Genomic DNA, 20,360 nt, shown 5'->3' with positions numbered 1-20,360 from the left:
TGGTTTTTTTTGATGATTTCCATCAGTTTGATGTGCATCTACATTATTTTTGTATATGATGCAACTCCAGTAATTGTCACGCATTTCCTTCTTTCTTTTATCCCCTCCGTCCACCTCAAGTTCTTACCGGATGTTATTTCCGGACCAGTTGAAGAGGACACGTGATCGGTCGATTAGTTAGATTTGTGGGATAAGCATTTCCAGTCCAGTATAATTGAAGCTGATCAGTCAGATCAAGTGCTGGTTACAAGGTTGGCTCGGCCATCTGGCTTTCTTCAGGGTCCTTGATACAGTTGTAGGACATGTACAATAGGACCGTGTAACCAGCATGTATTCTTCTGTTACATTATACATCTGAGAATATATGTATGTATCCTTGGCATGGACATTGTTGTGGGGTGCCTAGACTATGGCTAATGTCACGTAGGAGACAAACGGAACACTAAACTTATAAATGAATGACAATTGCCCCCGCATTCGTCACTCTTCCACTTTTTCTGTGCATTTATAAAACACACATTTGGAATTTCACACCTTATATATGTTTCCAGTGCAAAATGTATGATACAAGTTGCAAATTTTGGTGCATTGACATTTATGCACCTGAATCTACAACATTTGTGCCCCACACCCCACTTGTCTGTAAATAGTGTGTGATGTAGGTGGGACTTACCATCAGGGGTCGTGGCTTCCATATTGAAGTAACAAAATGGGGTTCCTTTATAGCTCTGATCTTCACCAGCTCACTAGCAAAGGTTTGAGATTCTGATATACGGAGGGCAGGAGATGCGCCATTTTGAGCCTTTTAATACATTAGGAGCATCCTCTTCTAGGGTAACACAGAGAAGTCTTTATATTTCTCTCAATGTTAATAGTTATATGAGACGATCTCCTATCATTCCATAATTATTATCCTAATGATTTTGTTAATTTTCTTTATTACTCCACATATAAGTGAACATTTGCAACGGTTTTGTAAAATTTTTATTTTTTTTTATTCACAGTATTTAACAACTGTTATTCCTTACGAAAAGAAAAATGTCCCCCCTTCTGTAGAAGATCTCCAAATACTAACTAAAAGTAAGTGCAAACGAATGGGATTATACTGGCGGGACGTCCAACTGATGGGGGAACCTGCTCGCCCTTACTTTGGAAAATATTGTTGTAATATCATATAATGCAGGGGTGCTCACACTTTTTCAGCGTGTGAGCTACCTTTTAGCTGGCCAAGGCAAAAGATCTACTAGGGCGGGGCCGGGGCGGGCCTGTGGCCGGGGCCGGGCGGGCTTGTGGGCGGGATGGGCATGTCTGTGGGCCGGGCCGGACATGTGGGCGGGGTCAGGCGGATCGCGGCAGCCCCACCTGCCAGTGTCCGGAGATGATTCTCAGCCTGCACTGTGAACAGACAGACACCGGGGATCCCTGCATCTCGCAATCGACCCATACGTCCTTTGCGATCTACCAGTAGAACGCGATCGACGTATTGGGCACCCCTGATATAATTGTAAAGGAGTTGTCCATCAAGGAACACTGTCTCTTATACATAGAAGGGCGGAGGAGTTTGGATGGTGCTGTGGTTGAGGACAAACCTTCATTGTCTGTGACCTTGGCATAAAGATGAAAGTACTATTTCCATCAGCACTGTAGACCTCAGATGGAGCATTACTGCTCATTATCTAATGACGCTCCATCCCAACACCTTCTCAGTGTGGTTATAAAGTGAACAGGATCAGGAGGTCAGGACTTGTGCTCTAGTGACTGCTGAAGCCTCCTATGGATAGATGATAAATATCCTTTGGAGAAAATCCTTGTAAGTTCATGTGATAGAATTATACTTATCGTGCTGTTAAAGTTGCTTTCCAGGACTCTTCATTTGATGACTCTATCCATAAGATAAGTCATCAATTGAGGACTCATGGGGATCAAACGCCACCAAATGAATGGTCTCTGCTGCAATGCCAATAACAGCCACTATACCAATGGATGGCGCTGTCTTTGGTAAGTGCTGAAGTGGCTTTCGCAAGGGCTGTGGAGTCAGTAAGCCAAACTACTCGGTACAACTCTGACTCCACAGTCCTTCTCAGGCCCTCATAAAGAATAGGGGTGGAGGACCAACAACTCAGATTCGGTGAGAATCCAGGAGTAAGGAACTGCGCTCTCTTGTTTGATAAAATAGCAGATTTGATTTTATTTACTTCAACAAACTCTCACACAACGCGTTTCGGGTGCTATACTGCGCCCTTCTTCAGGTGTATTGGTTTCTTCTGCTGCTGGGCTGATACCTGCTGCTGGGTATCAGCCCAGCAGCAGAAGAAACCAATACACCTGAAGAAGGGCGCAGTATAGCACCCGAAACGCGTTGTGTGAGTTTGTTGAAGTAAATAAAATCAAATCTGCTATTTTATCAAACAAGAGAGCGCAGTTCCTTACTCCTGGATTCTCACCGAATCTGAGTTGTTGGTCCTCCACCCCTATCATTTACACCTACAAGGTGTTAGGAACATTGTTGCCTCGACCTAGGAGAAGCATTTTGTGGGTTAACATTTGCAAACAGTGTTGTGGCTCAGATCCACAACCCTCCAAGGTGAGCCCCTTTACTTAATTAGAAATATACCATAATCCAAGAATTACTACACTACGGTTTGCTCAGTGTTTTTGTCATTTTTTATCTTTGAGCTCATAAAGAATAGGTCATCGATAGAGATGAGCGAACAGTAAAATATTCGATATTCGTTTCGAGTAGCCGCTCAATATTCGACTACTCGAATCGAATATCGAATCCTATTATAGACTATGGGGGGAAAATGCTTGTTTCAGGGGTAGGCAACATTCGGTCAAATTACTTACCAAGTCTACGAGTGAGGGTCGGGCTGGATCCTCCAAGAAGTCTTCTCCTTGCAGCGTCCCCGCGGCGCCTGCCCGCACTACAAGCGGACATGCGCAGTCGGCTCTGCCCAGGCCCGATGCCTGGCAGAGTGAATTCAGAGCCGGAAGACGCCGCGGGGACGCTACACGGAGAAGACTTCTAAAGGTAGGAGGAGAACCAGCGTTGATTGGCTGACTGTATAGCATTTGGCCAATCAATGCTGGTTCTGCATCGAACTTTTCCATTCGAATAGCGAGTGGTACTCGATCGCGTACGAGTATTTTGAATACCGTAATATTCGATCGAATACTACTCGCTCATCTCTAGTCATCGAGTATTTAGCTTTAAGCTCAGTAGTGACTGGATAGTATTACTTTAAGTAGACTTTGACTTGTTGAGCTGCGATTGATGACTGTATCTTCTGCTCGAGCATTGACCGATATAAATGTTTATGGCTTTATAGTATAGCGTTATAGGAATAGTTGGTGATGTAATGCTAAATTTACTTCTGTATTTCTTTCCAGTTCTCCATGCAATGAAAGACGACAGTGAGAAAGTCCCAACGTTGCTAACAGACTACATTTTAAAAGGTATTGCCCCTTACATACAATATAAAGCATATTACCTTTATTTAGAGCAAATTGTAGTGTAAATTACCCCAAATAGGGAAACTGGGTATGTTTTTGATTTGCTTCTTTTTATTGGGTGTGATACATGGATGCTTGTTAGCAGACCCGGTCACCTGTATTCTGGACAATTGTTTTGTATTCCCTCCTCTATAGTGGCAATGTCTGTCATTTGCCCTTTGGCCAACACTTTTAGTGCTGTGGGGATAAAGTCATTTATACGACTGCATTATCTTTCCTTAATGAGAGCGGAGAGATCAGAAAGCTTGACAATTTATCAAGTGAAGGGATGACAGGATGAGAAGAGCCTACTGGCATACTGCGTGCAGCAAACCCCAAGGACCCCATTACAGTCTGTGGGGAAAGCCATCTAACATGTATCACATATCTGCCATATTGCCAGAAATAATATTCTTATACGCTTGTACTCCCCTAATGTTGTTCACATCTGCACCCGGTCTCCGTACAGGGTTCCCTTCTCCTCAATGTATGAAAAATGCGGAGAGAAAAGCACTGCAAGCAGAAACTGAACGGAAACCACAAGGACCCCATTACAGTCTGTGGGGAAACCCGAGCGCAGATGTGAACCTAGTCTTAGTTGCAGACAACCTTGTGTATTTTGCCGTCAGCAAACTAATAATTAGTGTTCCGTTTTTGCGGACAGAGTGTCTTCAGTGTGTGTGTTCAGTGTGTCTTTAGTGTTTCTTCAACATCAGTGGAGTAGGTCCGCAAAAACGGACAGTGTCTTCAGTGTGTGATCCTAATTTGCAGATCCACCATAAAAAAAAATAAAAAAAAAACCTCACAGGAAACATCTAATGATATCCATAGGTTGTCCGGACACATGGAGTACATCAGTGTACAATCCTAGGTTTTTAGTCTCCCATAGGCTTCCTCAAAAACTGAACAGAGTAGGACGTGTTCTATCTGATGCGCGGCATCATGGCTCACACACTGATCCGTAAAAAACATGGCCATACAAATGAATGGGTCAGTGTGCTATCTGCAAAAATACTGATAGCACACGGATCTCGCCCACGGTTGTCTGCAAGGGGCGTTAGGTTGATAATTACTAGAAGAACCTTGTGCATGGCTTGTTTTTTGCCTTCACAATAACTTTCATATTTATCACATTTTCACAGCAATTCTTAGTACAAATCCCAGTGATACCGTCATGTAAATGTACCTAAATGAAATGTACCTATCACTACGGCTCTTCTCATCCTGTCATCCCTTCACTTGATAAATTGTCAAGCTTTCTGATCCCTCCGCTCTCATTAAGGAAAGATAATGCATAATTGAATAAAAGCAAATGTATACGTAAAGATGTTAACCCTCTGTGGTGCATTTACCTATATAAATCTAGTGGAGTTTCAACCCACTCTATAGACTTGCTATATACAGACACCATCATTGGTGTAGTTAGTGCAGTCACCCGTATGGTTAGTAGATAAATATCAGGGCCAGATTCAGTTTTCCGTGGGCTATTTTATGTTGTACCACACACAGATATTACTACTATAATGGGAGCAAATTAAAGGCCAGTTGAGTCCGTTCCTGCAAGCCATCTAACATGTATCACATATCTGCCATATTGCCAGAAATAATATTCTTATACGCTTGTACTCCCCTAATGTTGTCCATAGATCTCTGATTTAGGAAACCAGTGTTTGCAAGCGCTGATAGGAACCCTGTGCGTCCAAATCAGGAGTGTTGACATGTCCGGTGGTGCTTTCATGCACTATATACAATGTCTTCATCTCGTTTTCCTACAACTGTAATATCCGGGTCTGGGCACCACATGGCTACTGCCGGCTTCGCTCTTTACCCAAAGCATTGGAGATATGGTATATAGAGGCAAAAGCTTACAATGCTATTAAATAGAGAAAATAATACTCCCCTTATGCATTCGTCCAGCAACTCCTGGGTCCACAGCTTGTCTCTGTAATGGATTCCAATGGTGATGCAGATAAGTACTGCGTGCAGCAAACCCCATGGATCAGCCGCATGTCATGTTGACATTCTCCTGCCACTTGTTGCAGTAGTGTTACATGAACACCGCAAGTGCCTGCTGCTCTGGCGACATCCGTGGTGTTCACTGCTGTCAGTGCACCATAGCCCAGTAGGAGGCGCTAGATGGCTTTATTTTACTGATTATAGTGTAGATGAGTTTGCAATGGATGTTGGAAATAAAAATGTGCAGAGAAATGGACCAGTTGGCCCGTCACCTTCAGGTCTTATGAATAAGTCACAACACCAATGGAAGCATAGAGGTGAGGTGGCTGCAGCATCCCCAGACTGGTCACTGAGGACCAACGGTAATGGAGGGAAGAAGGCCAGCGGCTGGAGATGGACGTCTGCGCTCTCTGGTCCACAGATTGGAGTGTCGACAAAGTGAATAAAATAGATGACCTTTATTGGACCGTACATGCCGTGCGTTTTTGTCCAATAAAGGTCATATACTGTATTTTATTCACCTTGTCGACACCCCAGAGAGCGCAGATGTCCAAACAGTTCTATTCCTGTAGTTTTCTTGTTCTGCTTTGGACCCCCACTATCTACCTTTTCTAACATATTCTGTTCCCTGTTCTGCTGGTATATATGGATCCCTGAGATGTCAAAACCTCTTTGTGGGGAGATTTTATACATTTTTAGTTGTGTCCTTTTATTGCAGTTAGGTACAGAATCCTAGGTCTAAAACATTTGTCATGAAAGCGAGCGCCCCCTCGGAGCACACACAAGGATATTGCACTTCTATGTATGTTTATCTCCTTTCTGTATGTTCTTCTGTTTTTGTTTCACCTGACTTCTCTTGTTTTTGTGTTGTGCTAGCCCTGGTGTAATACTGGATGGCTATGAGGTTTGTTAAGGTGTGTTTCTCAGACTATGAAGAGCATGTCTTTAACTCTTGGTTTATGTTGGATTTCTGATTTTGCCCATGGAATCCAAAATCTGGCCATACATAGACCAATTGGATTTTTTTTTATTGGAATATCTAAAGTATCAGGAGAGTCTGAATTGCTTTATTACCTGATTCTTCCAACCACAACTACTGAGACCATAAGACATCTGCCCTTTGTGGTCACAGTGTAAGGGTTTTACATCTCGCTCTGTAAATAAAGCAATTTATTAGGAAATTCAGTTTATTTTGTCATTAAAGATTCTGGACACCTTTTGCACCCAGTTTTTATTGAATTGCATGTATATTTTGTGCTTTAAAAATAAAATACAAATTGGTTTTTATTTAAAAAATGAGCTTTGTCTCACTTCTGCAGTTTGTATGCATTACATTACATAGCAATCTGCTGGATGCCATACTGTGCTAAATTTGTAGGACAGGCTCTTCTAAACCTAATATAATCGCAAAGCATAAAAAAAATAGATTTATCTATCTCGTGATACAAATAGGCTTCGTCTGTTCATCAAATACATTCATTTTCTGAAGGTAGGTGCATTCTGCAGCTTGCTATGTATTGTGATGCTGTACACGTAAGCTACTGAAGTTAAAGCAACATTCTGAATTAAAAGGGTTTTCTAGGACTAAAATATTGATAAAAAAATCCATAATTTACATACTGGATGAAAAAAAAAAAAAAAATTAGTTGGCGCCTCTTCCACGTTACAGGCCACGTTACGTCAAGTTTTATTTGCAGCCATTTCAAGTATAAAGCACAGCCGCTGTACAACATACGGGACTGTGCCTGGTGTGCAATGAAAAGGATGTGGTACTTGTCAAAAAACTGGAGTTTCTTTGCCAGAATACGACCTCAATATTTTGATCCCAGAATTTAAAAAAAAAAAAATTTTAAACCACAAATGACATGTAATTCAGCAAAAAATAATGCTGCAAAGTGTCCATAGCTCTTATCTGTCACTGTCTCCATTAATTGCAGGCAATAAACCAAAATAAGTGGGTGGGGAAAAATGAATATTATTGGTAACGGTATAATGACCATAGAGTAAATGTAAAAGACATGTCCTTGATGAAGGTGGTCATGTGCAGTAGTAGTGGTGCGGTAGGTAAGTGTTTTGTGTCTTGTGTGTTAGGACTTGTCATTGGCTTGTATATTCCCAATATTTCACTCTCCTTTGCTCCCGTTACAGTTCTGTGTCCTACCTAATGGTTCCTGGCTCCCACGGAGGTCATCACTTGTGTATGAGAAGCATTTCCCCTGGACGCCATAGACGTTCCACTCCGCCAGCAGACCTAGTAGCTGACTCTGCGCTCATCAGCATCCCATTTCTATACGTCAATTGGTATTTTGAGCATGTTGATATAAGTAACAGCTGTTCATGTTGTCTGTGATAGCAAGTATTATGAGATCCCAATTGTCATGGTGCAGAATACAGGGAACCTGTCCCTCCCCATCAGGGCATGCTCTTCCTAAAATAGTCCGATGTGCGACTTGAGATTTAGAACAAATGTACAGTTTTAGCCTGTTTTTATGTGTTTGAATTCTATTTTTACAGTAAATACATGCAAAAACAAAAAAGTCACTTTTAATGGTTTTAAGATGGAAAGACAGACGTTTCTTATTGTCATTGTTTTATTGGATAGGTTGTGTTAGTCTACTAGCTCAATACAGCAATATGATATTTAATCTTACTGTACAAAAGGGATCATATGCGATTTGCACTGATACACGCGCACGTATATTTTTAGCAATATTTTTTTCACGTAATACATTACGGTTTATAAACACTACAGACATCGGAAAGTCTCAGTCATACTATGTCGATAGGTTTCCCTTTTTTCAGTTTTTTTATTTTTTTATTATTATGGCCTTGGTCTTGAATTGAAGCTTTGCCATTGATTAACATGAGCTATATAGTCAGCAAATATAACCTCTAGCGTCTACCTTTGTTTGCTATATGTAGAAACCATCAGCAAGTATGGCAGCTGCTGTGGATGGTTATAGTGGTTTGCGTGAATACTTACAAAAGTTTGACCAAATATAAAGATACCTAGCATGTGCATTGGCTGTTCATGTCTTAACAAGCAAACCAACTACTTGTTTGTTTTGTCGAATTTTTAAAGCTATCCTAGATTTTACATTTGCTAACTATATAACCAGCAGTGACGCGCATAGAGGCCTTAATGTGACAATGCACAGTCCAATTTTAGGCGTTTTCAAACAGATCGAAACGATATATGCAAATAAATCAATCTTTGGCTAAGGCCCCATGTAGCGGGCGCAGTGTAACCCCGCGTGCTACTTTGCACAAGGGCATGAGTAACAGTCTTCCCATCCCTCGTCCTGGTTCCAGTGCTCCCTCCTCTCTGGCACTTACTCAGTAATATTTGAGCCAATAGACGTCATTACCAGCCTGTATTACTTTATACTGTACTTTAAAATATATTTAAAACCTAATTTTCCTGAAAGGATTAAGAAAAAGTTTACATTAAAAAAGAAAAAAGAAATGACAAGATTTGAATAAATATGATTTTATTTTTTTTTTTTAGTTCATTATTTTTGTTGAATAAAAGTTAATACACAATTAACCTGTTGGATTATATTTCAGCAGCTGGCAGATTACAGTTGTGAAATCACATGGCAGCACTTCTTTGTCTCGGACTAGCCGAGGAATGTTTACCTTTTATTGCTGACTAGTTAAAGGGGTTGTCCAGGATAAAAAAAAAAATTAGAGGGAGAGGTGGGAAAAAAAAAAACCAAAATATACTCACCTGTCCCCGGTGCTACGGGACCTCCCAGCGCAGTCCTGTCCTGATGCTCCAATGTTTTCTTGTGGCAGAAGTCCTCGCCGTCCTTGACTCCCCGGATGCCTTTCCTTAGGCCTCAGCAGTGACGTGTGGCGGGGAGAAAATATCAGAGTGGCAGAACCGGACCGCACTTTGGAGGCACCGGGCACAGGTGAGTATGATGTGTGTGTGGCAGGGTTTTTTTTTGTTTGTTTTTTTTTTTTGGGGGGGGGGGGGTGTTTTGTTTTTGTCACCTCCCCCAGCCTTATTTAAAAATAAAAAAAATCCTGGACAACCGCCTTTAAGTACCAAAAATGCCTCCAATTTCCAGTATTATATTGATCTATCTATAGTCTAAAGAATACAAATTATAGGAAAATGTTGCTTATCTATGTCTTGCACTGCCATGGCTCTCATTGATTTGAGATGGTTTTGTACCGAATAGTCTGGAAATGGCTCCACACCTGTCCATGGGTTGTGTCTGGTACTGCAGCCGCAGTTTCAGAGTGGATAGGAGTGATGCTGCTCTTGGAACAAGTAGTTTTTCTAATCTTGGCCAAGTTTCCGGTGATTGACACTCCCTTAGGGTCACATCTGTGGTAGTCCAACACCCAGCACCCCCACAAACCTGTTGTTTCAGGTAAGCACCATTTCCACTTTTTGGGCTAGTGACGTCACATGACCATTCTATAGCCCAGGCCCATTCATATAAATGGGACTGAGCTTCAATAGCAAACACAGTCACTGTAGTATATATGACGCTGCTGTGTTTTGCATGTAGTGACGAGACTGCAGTGCCACCTTATAGTCAAGCAGCTGGCTGGCAGGATGCTGGGTACCGAACCCTCACCATTCTGATATTGAGAGCCTGTCCTGAGAATACATCTTCAATATTAGGGGGTGTTCACACATAGGAATTTGAAGCAGATTTTTTTTCTGCTTGACCAAATGATGCAGGTTTTGATGCTAAATTTGAAGCAGATTTTGACACTGAATTTGGAGAAGAACGCTACAGTATTTTGATTTTATTGGGCAGGGCAAAATTCCGTGAGCGGGTTTTGACAGATAAGTGTCCGATTCTGTGCCAACTGAATCCGTGTATTTCCCACCTCCCATTCATTTCCATGGGAGTTCTCAGGCAGAATCTACCTATAAAATAAGGAGGACACTCATTTTATCCTCTAGTACAGGGATAGGGAACCTTCGGCTCTCCAGCTGCTGTGATACTACAACTCCCAGCATGCTCCATTTACTCCCATGGGTGTTCCAAGAACAGCAGAGCAAGTATGCATGCTGGGAGTTGTAGTTTTGCAACAGCTGGAGATCCGTACGTTCCCTACCCCTGCTCTAGTAGAAAAAATCAGCCACTGCTTCATGGAAATGAATGGAGATGGATTTTAAGGCCGTTACACCTCAAATTCAGCCTCAAATTCCTACATGTGGACACTCCTTATGATCCTAGACCTGTATCTGGGGTTTGGCTTCTTGAACCGCATTAGCTATTGTTGTATTTCCCTAGAAACTAGAAAATTACATAAGAAGTAAGGTAAGGGTGGGATATTCCCCATAATTGGTTACAGTATTAATAACCTTTTCCAAAAATACTAATTTTTGTGATAAAGATCTTCATTAAACCTTCATTTTATGTAGGTTGTGTAAATACTTGTTTTCAGATATCTAAAATGAATGTTGATTCTGTCTCAGTTTTGTATAATAACTCTAAAGAAGATGAGAAATTTCTGCATTCATGACATTAAGGCTATATTCACATCTGCATCAGTGTGTCTAATATTGCTGATAAAAAAAAAAAAAATGTCCTACAAGCCTGACTTTATTTGTCCACAGATGTCAGGGAGGAAAGAATGGGTACCTGAAGGACCCCATTGTAGTCAGGGGATCCCTCCGGATCCATTGTTGTCCATAATAGAATGGATAAGTCTTTGTTTCATCCGTTCTTCTGCCCATACAATGAAAACCGAATAAGTAATGGAGATGTGAATGTGCCCTAATACAGTGTCCGGGTCATTTTTAAAGGGAAATTCAGTACAAATCTGATCCGTCTTGCGTAAGGCAAATCATGGAAATAAAGTTTTTTTTCATGTAGTAGTTTTTCTGCATTAAAGTTGTTCTACAAACCCCAGGGGAGCGGCTATAAAATGCAGCTTGTCATAAAAACTGCTCGTCTTTGGGGGGAACCTGTTCATGTAATGCTGTTCAAGAGCAAAATGGCCGGAAAAAAAAATTCTTGAAATCTTTTTGCACTGTAGAGTCTGTTCTGTATATCCGAGCGGGGTTCTTATGAGATTTTGTCTAAACCCAGGGTAGATTTCAGTAAGAGAGCTCTGCATTCTGTAAACTAGAAGGGTCATTGCCATTGCTGAGCTCACCAGCCAATTTGCGTTCCCATAGAACGTCATGTTCTCTATATATAGTATTGGTTTTGTCCCCTCTGAACCCGACTAATACGATCTGTAAGTGCATCAAGATCTAAGCAATTTCCTTATAGGTGATAAACCTAAAAATGGGAAAACCTATTAGCTTAATTGGATATTCAGTTTGGAAACGCGCCACGAACGTCAATCTCATTGTATTGTAATGGTAAGCTGGCGTCTCATCGGTTTAAGGCTGTGGCCAGTCGTCTGCTTTGCATTAGGAACATCCTTCCTGTCCTGCATCCTTAAATATCCACTTGTCTGATATGCTAGCTAATATAGCATATATATACTGGTGAACCAAATGTGCCTCTAGCATGAGGGAACACAGGCTCGTGTACTGCGGAATTACATTATCTGCAAATCCCATATATGCTCTCTGGAAATCAATCCGCTGCGGTACACAAGCTGCAGCCGTCACATTACAGTCTGGGGGCCAAGGGGATTTGTCTTACTATGAATGCCCTTGTCCAGAGCGCTCCTCCTGCAAACCTGGGAATTTTAGGAATAGGGTTCTGTTCTAGTAAGTTGTTTGCATCCAGACCAGAGCGAATTGTCATGTTTTAGTCATTACTTGTAGTCAGCCATAATCTAACCATTCTGGTACAGGTTTTCTTTGTATTGTGCCATTCCTCTGTTATTCCTACTAGCAATGTATGAATAGATTGTCATCTGGGTGTTACTTGTTGTAGGAGGGGGGTGCCTGTATACAGGTTGTGTATAGGTATATTCCTTTGACTAAGTGAATAATACCTAGCGTTCTAATTTCCAGGAGGGATAATGGAGGGACAGCCCAGTGTAGAGTTCTATGAAAACAAGCTCCAGGATGACAAAGATTTACTAAAACAGACATAGTGTAGGAGCTATAGAAACAGAAAAACCGAAACCTCATTGGGGATATATATCTGTCATTTCCCAGGTGCAAACATGCACTGACTATAAAGGAGTCTGTCATTTTACTAGAGACCTGTTGTGCTCCCATCTGGTTGGTTATCAGTACAGTCCCTGCATTGGATAAGCTTTATTGCTAATATTCACCCCATTTCCCCCTCCTTTGTGGAGGGCAGCTGGGGAGACCAGAACTTTTATTCCTCTGTCTCCCTTCTCAGTGATGTCATCAATGATAAGATAAAATAACCCTTTAATAGTCCCACCATGGGGAGTAGACTCCCTTCTACTCTGGCCAATGGTCTATTGAGTAAAGTGTAGTTGGTCATGTGACCAAAAGTCAAAGTGGGATGCAAAAGGAATGGGAGTTCTGGTCTCCCCCCTCTGCCCTCCACAAAGGTCCTGAAGTTTAACCAATGCCGAGAATGTACTGGTACGCTTTCTTATTCCCCAGATGACCTCTTCACAGGCCTTAAAGGGGTTATGTGCCAGAATATTTCCGCAATTATAGCCATTATACGTCTCCATTACACATAGAACTGACTACCAATAGCACTTAATGAAAACCAGAAGGGGACTGGCATATATCAGATACAGCAATATATTTTGTAAAGGGAATATTAGCACTTAGTCCTGTATATACAGTAAATGCATGTTTACATATGGAATAATTTGGATGTGATAGCGGCTTAATAAAACACATTTCAGTAGGGGGCAGTGTTGGCAACTCAGCCAGGTACCCCCTAAAGTAGGCTTTTGCTGTGCAATACTAAACCTGATCTTACACCGTTGATGCTGTGCATGGCTTATATGAGGTGCTCGTGTAAGCGGGAGTAGAAGTGGTTGTATTAGTTAGGACTGTTTTCTCACCTATGCTACATTTATGGTGGCAGACATACCTCGGGCATACATGAACTATTATGGTTGTAATTCTCTATCATTTGTTTCTTTGAGGACAATACCTCCAGTATCTGAGACTTGCACATCATAGAGTTCCTTAACGTAAATGGGCTGATAGATATATATATACATCTATCTATCTCCAGCTGCACATGCCCTGAAATATAAGAATCTGTACTCTATCCCTTTCCCGATGTGCACAGATCTAGCTCTCTGACGGTTGAGCCGCATGTGACCACTGCACCCAAACAATGGGAGCCATGATGGCAGTAATGGGGCAAGTAGTTACTGAGTGACTGCAGCGGTCACATACTGTCCACTTGTAACCAGAACCTGGGAAGACCATTTTTAGGGCATTTGCAGCTGGTTATAATTTTTCATGTTGGAAAATCCCATTACTACCACATACTACGAAAAAGCTGAAGTGTCTAAATCTATCTAAGCCTTTTTGGCTGTAATTCTAGCAGCTTTGCTCATTCCAGATTTCAGTCTGTGGCTATATACATGGTAAGAGGACATCTTCTTAGGGTCTACTTTCCAGACACCTACCCTATGGATGTAAGGATATGGTCACAGTGGGACTTTCCACCCTATAGATAAATCTGTGTTATCTTTGCGGTGCTCAGAAGGTCGTATGTATCTGTCTGATCATTGTCTGACCTATTGACCTGTGTATGGCCCTATTAAGGCAGCATGCTGGAGGCAATGAGGTGCTCCTACGTACCCCAGCTGCTATGGCATGTCTGCCCACCCTCACCAGTCCTACTGTGACCACAACCTATTGAACAGAATTAACCTTCAGAGTGTTCTGCCCATACAGTGTGTATATAACAAGGGTTTTCTATGATGCTGCTGCCTGACTTCTAAGTTATCATTTGTTTCCATTTTGTAACCTGCGTACATTGATAATACTTTCTTAATTCTGTTGTATTTTTTGTGAGTTTTATTTTTTCCTTCATGGAGCATAAAGCAAAACCAAAATAAATTCAGATAAATGTGTTTCTGTGTCTGAGAATTTTTTCTTCTCATAGGTTTTCTACCCTTACAAATATTGTATATGTTTATTATATAGTGTGGCCCATATAATATGACCAGTTATTTCCTACTATAGTTACATCGAACCAAAAAAAGGTAAGACTACGAAAACCAACTTTTTATATATAAGGGTTTTGGTGATTTAATTTTCCATGTTATATTTAAAGAAATCCTAAAAACGTTGCATTTCCAACTCTTGCCATGAAACTTAAATGGTTTGTACTTTGCTCATGGGCCATAGGCACAATGATGTAGAGCAGACCCTAGTGACAGGTCTGGCAATAGAACAGTGTTTCTGGTGTCATATGAACTATGGCGTTCTCTGCTTTCACATTACAGCACACATCTGGGATCGGCATGTGCCTATGTAGCTGTCTAGAACTGGTGACTTCTCCAGTGAACTAGAACTGTGTGACTTTCGAGTCAAGAAAAAACTGAGAATCTCATCTTCCATACGGCACCGCTGTTCTTGGTTTTATATTGCCTGAGATATACCTGTTGGAAATGATTCCCCCAACCCTTCAGCTTCCCTGAATTATACAAGACCGCACCTGTGTGTATCCCAGTGTGAAGGGGTCTCCAAATTTCTGCTGGTAATAGAGAAACAAAGTGGATTTTATTGCAGGATTTCACATAAAGGAGCCGAAATGTGTTAGAGATGAGCGAACACTGTTCAGATCAGCCGAACCGAACAGCACGCTCCCATAGAAATGAATGGAAGCACCTGGCACGTACACTTTGCCAGCGGCCGGTTGCTTAACCCCCCGCGTGCCGGCCACTTCCATTCATTTCTATGGGAGCGTGCTGTTCGGAACGGCTGTTCCGAACAGTGTTCGCTCTTCTCTAGTGTTAATAAATCCATTCAAGAGTTTGGGTATACTTTAAATGATTTAATACCAATTCCCTATAAGTAAGATGGCTAAAATTTAGAGTAAACTTTTACGTACCTTTTTATAGAATTAAAGTTTAAAAAAAAATAAAAATTCCAAATACCTGATCCTTGGCTTGTCGCTTCTAATGACATGTCAGTACTCCCTGCTCTGTAATGGGAAGTTCTCTGGGAAAGCGGTCAGGTGTTGATAAGGACACCTCAGCACTCGGGTACAAGCATACATTCATGATGGAAGGAGCAACAAGAAACATGCTGTATTTTGGACTCTTCATCCTTGTACCTTGGAGTCTTGTAAATGGCAAACCAGAAACCTCCGTAAAAGTAGACTTTCCTAAAGATGCTTTTCACAACAAGTCAATCATCACCGACCATCAGTAAGTTCATTCGTGTCCGTAAGTCTCTCTTGCTTTATGTTTCTGCAGGGTTATGTGATAAAGCCTTCTGTTGGAGGAATGAAATGAGATTTCCCAATGTATACCTCCAAGAGAAGGCTCTGATGTATAGCTATACGTTGTCCTATATTATCAATGGAGCACAAGCTTAACATAAGTGACACTTAGAAACGTCGCCCATTCAAGCCAGTCGTATTGTTCTGTTCTTTCTGGTGCTCGCTGTTCATAGATATGAGCCTGAGACAATCCTATCCATGATAGATATCTACCTTTGTGTACACTCTTATATTCTGGGTATATGATATTGGAGAAGTCTTAATGGCCAATTGCTCCTTCTATAATTTGTTTCTATATAATTGTTTAGTCATCTTGAAGAGGATCTGAAGCATGAACTGGGAGATATTGACCTTGAGAAAGCTTCAGACGACGAGCTCGAGTTCTATTACTTCACGTAAGTAAGCGGCCATGCCCTGCAAGAAAATACATTTGTGTGCTGGACAGTATTCACTGCAGTCTAAAGTCTTAGTGGGAAACAAAGTATATGATTTTAGTTAAAGGGGCATTCCATTTTTTGGGTTAGAGAATAGGAAGTTATACAATATTTTATTACACATCTATCGATGTAGCAGCCTCTCTGAAGTAATTGTATGCTCTTGTAGTCCTGAATAGTGCTAAACGTGGCGTCAGTCATGTGACCACTGAGATGTAGGCGACCATTCATGTACCTAACAGGTCAATAGTAGATTATGGAAGAGCAGAACATATACAGTGTTACTACAGATACCTTAACAGTTAGCCATGTTACAAAATCCCCTAGACAGCCTTGTATATACGTACAGTGAAACAGTTGCATACTCCCGCCACGTTATGTTTTTTGTTGTTGACGTTGTTTTTTACAGGATACCCCCAGTTCTAAACAACTTTTCATAAATGAGTAGTGGGTTAATATAATAAACTTTGTAATATGATTGACGCTAGGTTCACACCTGCGTTTGGGGTCTCCGTTCTATGGTTTCCGTCTTCTGCATGCCAGAAGACGGAAACCATAGACCGGGTCCGGCCGTGCGCGGCGGTGAGCGTTTTAGGCTCTCCGCCGTGAAACTGGATTTTTTTATCCGGACACAGAGTACTGCATGTCCGACTCTGTGTCCGGATTATAAAACCCGGTTTCGCGGCGGAGAGCCTAAAACACTCACCGCCGCGCACGGCCGGACATCTCTCTCACCCATTCAAATGAATGGGTGAGAGAGACTCCTGCAGGTTTCCGTATCCTGCCTGTGTTTTAGGCAGGAAACGGAAACCTAAGTACGGAGTGCCGGGCCGCAGATGTGAACGAGCCCTTATAATGAAATCTGCTTTCTTCTCGTCTTTTCAGGGAGTTACTTTCTCCATATAAATATATGAAGAGAGGAGGGGGGATAGAAAAGACACTCAAATAATTGATGCCGTTACACTTAGCTATTTCGTATTTTTGGGGCTTTTTTTTTTCTTGTAAAAAAAAAAAAAAAACACTGCTAGGTTGCACATAAGAGGCTGTGGAAACACAAAATGAGGCAATAAATCAATTAACCAGAAGGCAAGAGAATCTTGCTCTCTCATCTCCCATCCATAGAGCTCTATGTGTGAGGCTGAACATGGAGACAAATATAATATAAAGAAAGTAGGGAGACTGAAGATAAGGAGCCGGAGAAAAGCTTAATAAGTGGTGAAGGAAAGAAATCTCCTTAGGATATATTCTATTCACATGTACTATTCCTTTATGAAAAGTTACTTATTACTAGTGGTACACTTTGTCATGTAACTATTTTAATAAATTTTATTTATAAAACGCCAACATATTCCGCAGCACTGTACAATTTGTGGGGTTCAAATACAGACAGATACATTACAAAGAAAGTCATTTCACACAATGGGACTGAGGGCCCTGCTCGCAAGAGCTTACAATCTATGAGGTAGAGGGGGTGGCACAAGAAGTAGCAGGGGTGGCATTGCTTATACAGAGGCCAGACAATGTTGTAATAGAGGTGACTGTCATTACACAAACATAAAACTTTGAGCCATCACTAATGGTGTCCTTTAACATGTGGATGGAGCTTGGACATATAAAGTTAGCCTGATACGGCATCATATCATGTGGGAGCGGCGACAGAGGAGGGTTAAATTTTGGGGATTCTAATTCTATTATGGAAGGGTTTACGTTAGAAATTGTGATAGGCCTGTCTGAAAAGATGTGTCTTTAGTTTGGGTTTGAAACTGTAGAAACTGGGAGTTAATCTGATTGTCCGGGGTAGAGCATTCCAGAGAAGTAGTGCAGCTCGGGAGAAGTCTTGTGTACGAGCGTGGGAGGTTCTGATAATAGAGGAAGTCTTGTCTAGGATAATAAGTAGCGATGTAGTTACTAACGCTATACACTTGTGCACATTGCAGAATGCATGACTTTGATCACAATAAGCTCCTAGATGGGCTGGAAATCATGGCGGCATTAGAAGAATCTCTTGATGAACATATAGGAGACGTCTTCACTCGGGCGGAAAAGCTGAAATATTATATAGGTAGGTGGTGAGTTTGGATTGATGACTTGTTTGCCTGTACTTATTCTGAATGTTTGGAACATATCCATGAGACACGTTCACAGAAAGTCCGCAGAGGTTTCTTTCCTCTGTGTATTTTCTGCTTCCATTATACGAATAGGGAAACCGCCAGCATTTGCGTAGGTATAATTGATATGCTGCAATTTCCAAAATCGTAGCGAGTCCGCTGCACATATTATTCGTAATGTTGAATCCCATCCACCTTGTAGTGACTGTAAAATGCTTAGCTTTTTACAATGACATTTACGTTACATGGGGCTCCGGCGTAAGTGATCAAAATTAATAGCGCACATGCAGGTATTTGTTCACATGTAAAGGGGTCTTTAATCCTAAGGTTTAGTGGTAGGACTTGCCAGCTCTTAATGTTCTTGCCATAGGTTTGCTGCTTTTTTCCGCACAGGTTGTCTAAAGAGTTAAATAATTTTCCTTTTTAAATTGCAAAACACAAAGTTGTGCAAGTTCAAAGTGATCTAAAAACTAGGCTGAAGCTGTGATAAAGGAGATCAAAGAAGAGTTGTCTGTACCTAGCGAGGCTCACATGTCACTGCACATCTCTCCACATTACAGCTCTGTACAAGAATGTCAGCTCTGGTGTTCACACTTCATGTCATTTCAAGGGAAAAAAAACCCCTCCTTTACCTGTATTCAGACCTTTCATTTATTTCAAGCCACATTAGTATTCATCATTCTAACAGCAGCACTGCCCCATAGGCTATGGCAATGCTTTTGATTCTTGGAGTAAATTCACAAGTGGCAGATTTTTGATTTTGTGCAAAAATTTCTGTTCCATGCCATGTGCAGGCGGATGTTTGGGCAGCATGGACATGGATTTTTGCAAGATTCATTTAGATGAATGTCACAGACATCTTGAAAAAAGGGGATACATGCCAAGTGTCCCAATTTTACCAGAACTACCTCAGAAACAGGGACATAAAAGTATTTACATAGTGATCCTGGCTCCTGCTCATTGCCGCCGGCACTTACCCTTTTGCAGAGGTGGCTGTGATCAGGACGGGGGATTGGTAAGTAAGGCCTCAGGCCCACGAACTCCACAAACACTATCCTAATACTCTGTTATATTTGGGGGGGTTTAAAAGACTTCAGAGGGCTAGGAGAGGTCAGGGAGCATAAACACACTTACCTCTCCTGGACTCTGGCAGGCTTCGGGCCTACCTGGTGATGTCCCAGACATCACGAGGGCCAGGCTTGTGTCCTTATGTGTTGCGATGCAGAGCCAGCTCAAGTGATGTCTCTTCCATCATTGAAGATGGCCGACATCAGCAGGGAGTGCGCCAAAGCCCAGGAGAGGTAAGTGTTTTTTATGTTTGTATCCTCCCCTGGGTCTCCGATTATTATTCTCTGGGGTCTTTTCAGACCCCTGAATGTAATTGTTCATGGGTGGTCCACAATGTGGCTTCATACTGTGTGCAGGGGGCACTATGGGCATAATAGTTTGTGCAGGAATGCGAGGTGTCGGTTGGCAGGGGTCTTGGCGAAGGGCCCATGTCAAATGTTCGCCTTGTGGCCCTGCCATTCCTAGTTCATACACTGGGAGGATGAAGGTGCAAGATGATGAGCTCTGCTGTAACTAGGAAGAGTCAAATGGGGAGGAGGGGATGCAAAAAGTGTGTTTGTTCCTTGAGAGCAGTGTGTGCCAGAGAGAAATCCTGTTGTGAGGATCTTCTGACCAGTTATAACTATTGTCTATTCAGTGTCTCAACTTTCAAAAAAATATAATATAGTAAGACTATGGATTACTTGCACATATTTAAAAATATTACTTTAATCTAAAATTATATTTATGTATTGTATGACTCAAATTTCAATTTCTACACAGAAATGACAGATGAGGTTCTAGAGGAAGACGATCTGGATAAGGATGGGTTCTTATCCTTTGTTGAGTACATGCACTCCCAGAAACGCACCGCAAGTCCAACCACAATCCTGGATAAAACCGCAAAAGATAAAGCAAGCAGCTAAAAATATAAATAAAATGCAGTTTATCATGTGATGGTGTCTATTACAAAATACACAGAG

At 41.6% G+C, this 20,360-nt stretch overlaps 2 protein-coding genes across 5 annotated transcripts in view; both read left to right on the top strand.

Annotated features, from left to right (window-relative positions):
• FEZ2 (fasciculation and elongation protein zeta 2) overlaps positions 1 to 14,412 on the top strand; it is a 46,412-nt gene extending 32,000 nt beyond the window's left edge. For 2 of the 4 annotated variants that reach the window (XM_075267557.1, XM_075267554.1), the window contains 3 exons: positions 1,005 to 1,080; positions 3,391 to 3,456; positions 7,597 to 14,412. In XM_075267557.1, coding sequence (XP_075123658.1) covers positions 1,005 to 1,080; positions 3,391 to 3,456; positions 7,597 to 7,613 — 159 coding nt within the window. In that variant the 3' untranslated portion in view covers positions 7,614 to 14,412. Of the gene's footprint in view, positions 1 to 1,004; positions 1,081 to 3,390; positions 3,457 to 6,324; positions 6,363 to 7,596 lie in introns of all 4 variants that reach the window. The other 2 variants (XM_075267556.1, XM_075267555.1) reach the window with 2 other exon arrangements.
• A 1,118-nt stretch (positions 14,413 to 15,530) lies between these two features.
• Positions 15,531 to 20,312, top strand: LOC142196600 (multiple coagulation factor deficiency protein 2 homolog). The gene is made up of 4 exons (XM_075266571.1): positions 15,531 to 15,714; positions 16,097 to 16,183; positions 18,160 to 18,284; positions 20,161 to 20,312. The coding sequence occupies exons 1-4, from the start codon at positions 15,566 to 15,568 to the stop codon at positions 20,301 to 20,303; spliced, it is 504 nt and encodes a 167-aa protein (XP_075122672.1). The 5' UTR covers positions 15,531 to 15,565; the 3' UTR covers positions 20,304 to 20,312.
• The last annotated feature ends 48 nt before the right edge of the window (positions 20,313 to 20,360 follow it).

Source organism: Leptodactylus fuscus, chromosome 3 (genome assembly GCF_031893055.1).
Source record: "Leptodactylus fuscus isolate aLepFus1 chromosome 3, aLepFus1.hap2, whole genome shotgun sequence".
NCBI classification, from domain to species: Eukaryota; Metazoa; Chordata; class Amphibia; order Anura; family Leptodactylidae; genus Leptodactylus; species Leptodactylus fuscus.
Note: the sequence above shows the minus strand (reverse complement) of the source record. Positions and strands in the feature narration are given on the sequence as shown.

Coding starts and splice junctions, on each gene's coding strand:
- LOC142196600 (XM_075266571.1), top strand. CDS start 15,566: ATGATGGAAGGAGCAACAAGAAACATGCTGTATTTTGGACTCTTCATC. Junction 15,715..16,096: donor TCAATCATCACCGACCATCA/GTAAGTTCATTC, acceptor ATAATTGTTTAG/TCATCTTGAAGAGGATCTGA. Junction 16,184..18,159: donor CTCGAGTTCTATTACTTCAC/GTAAGTAAGCGG, acceptor TGCACATTGCAG/AATGCATGACTTTGATCACA.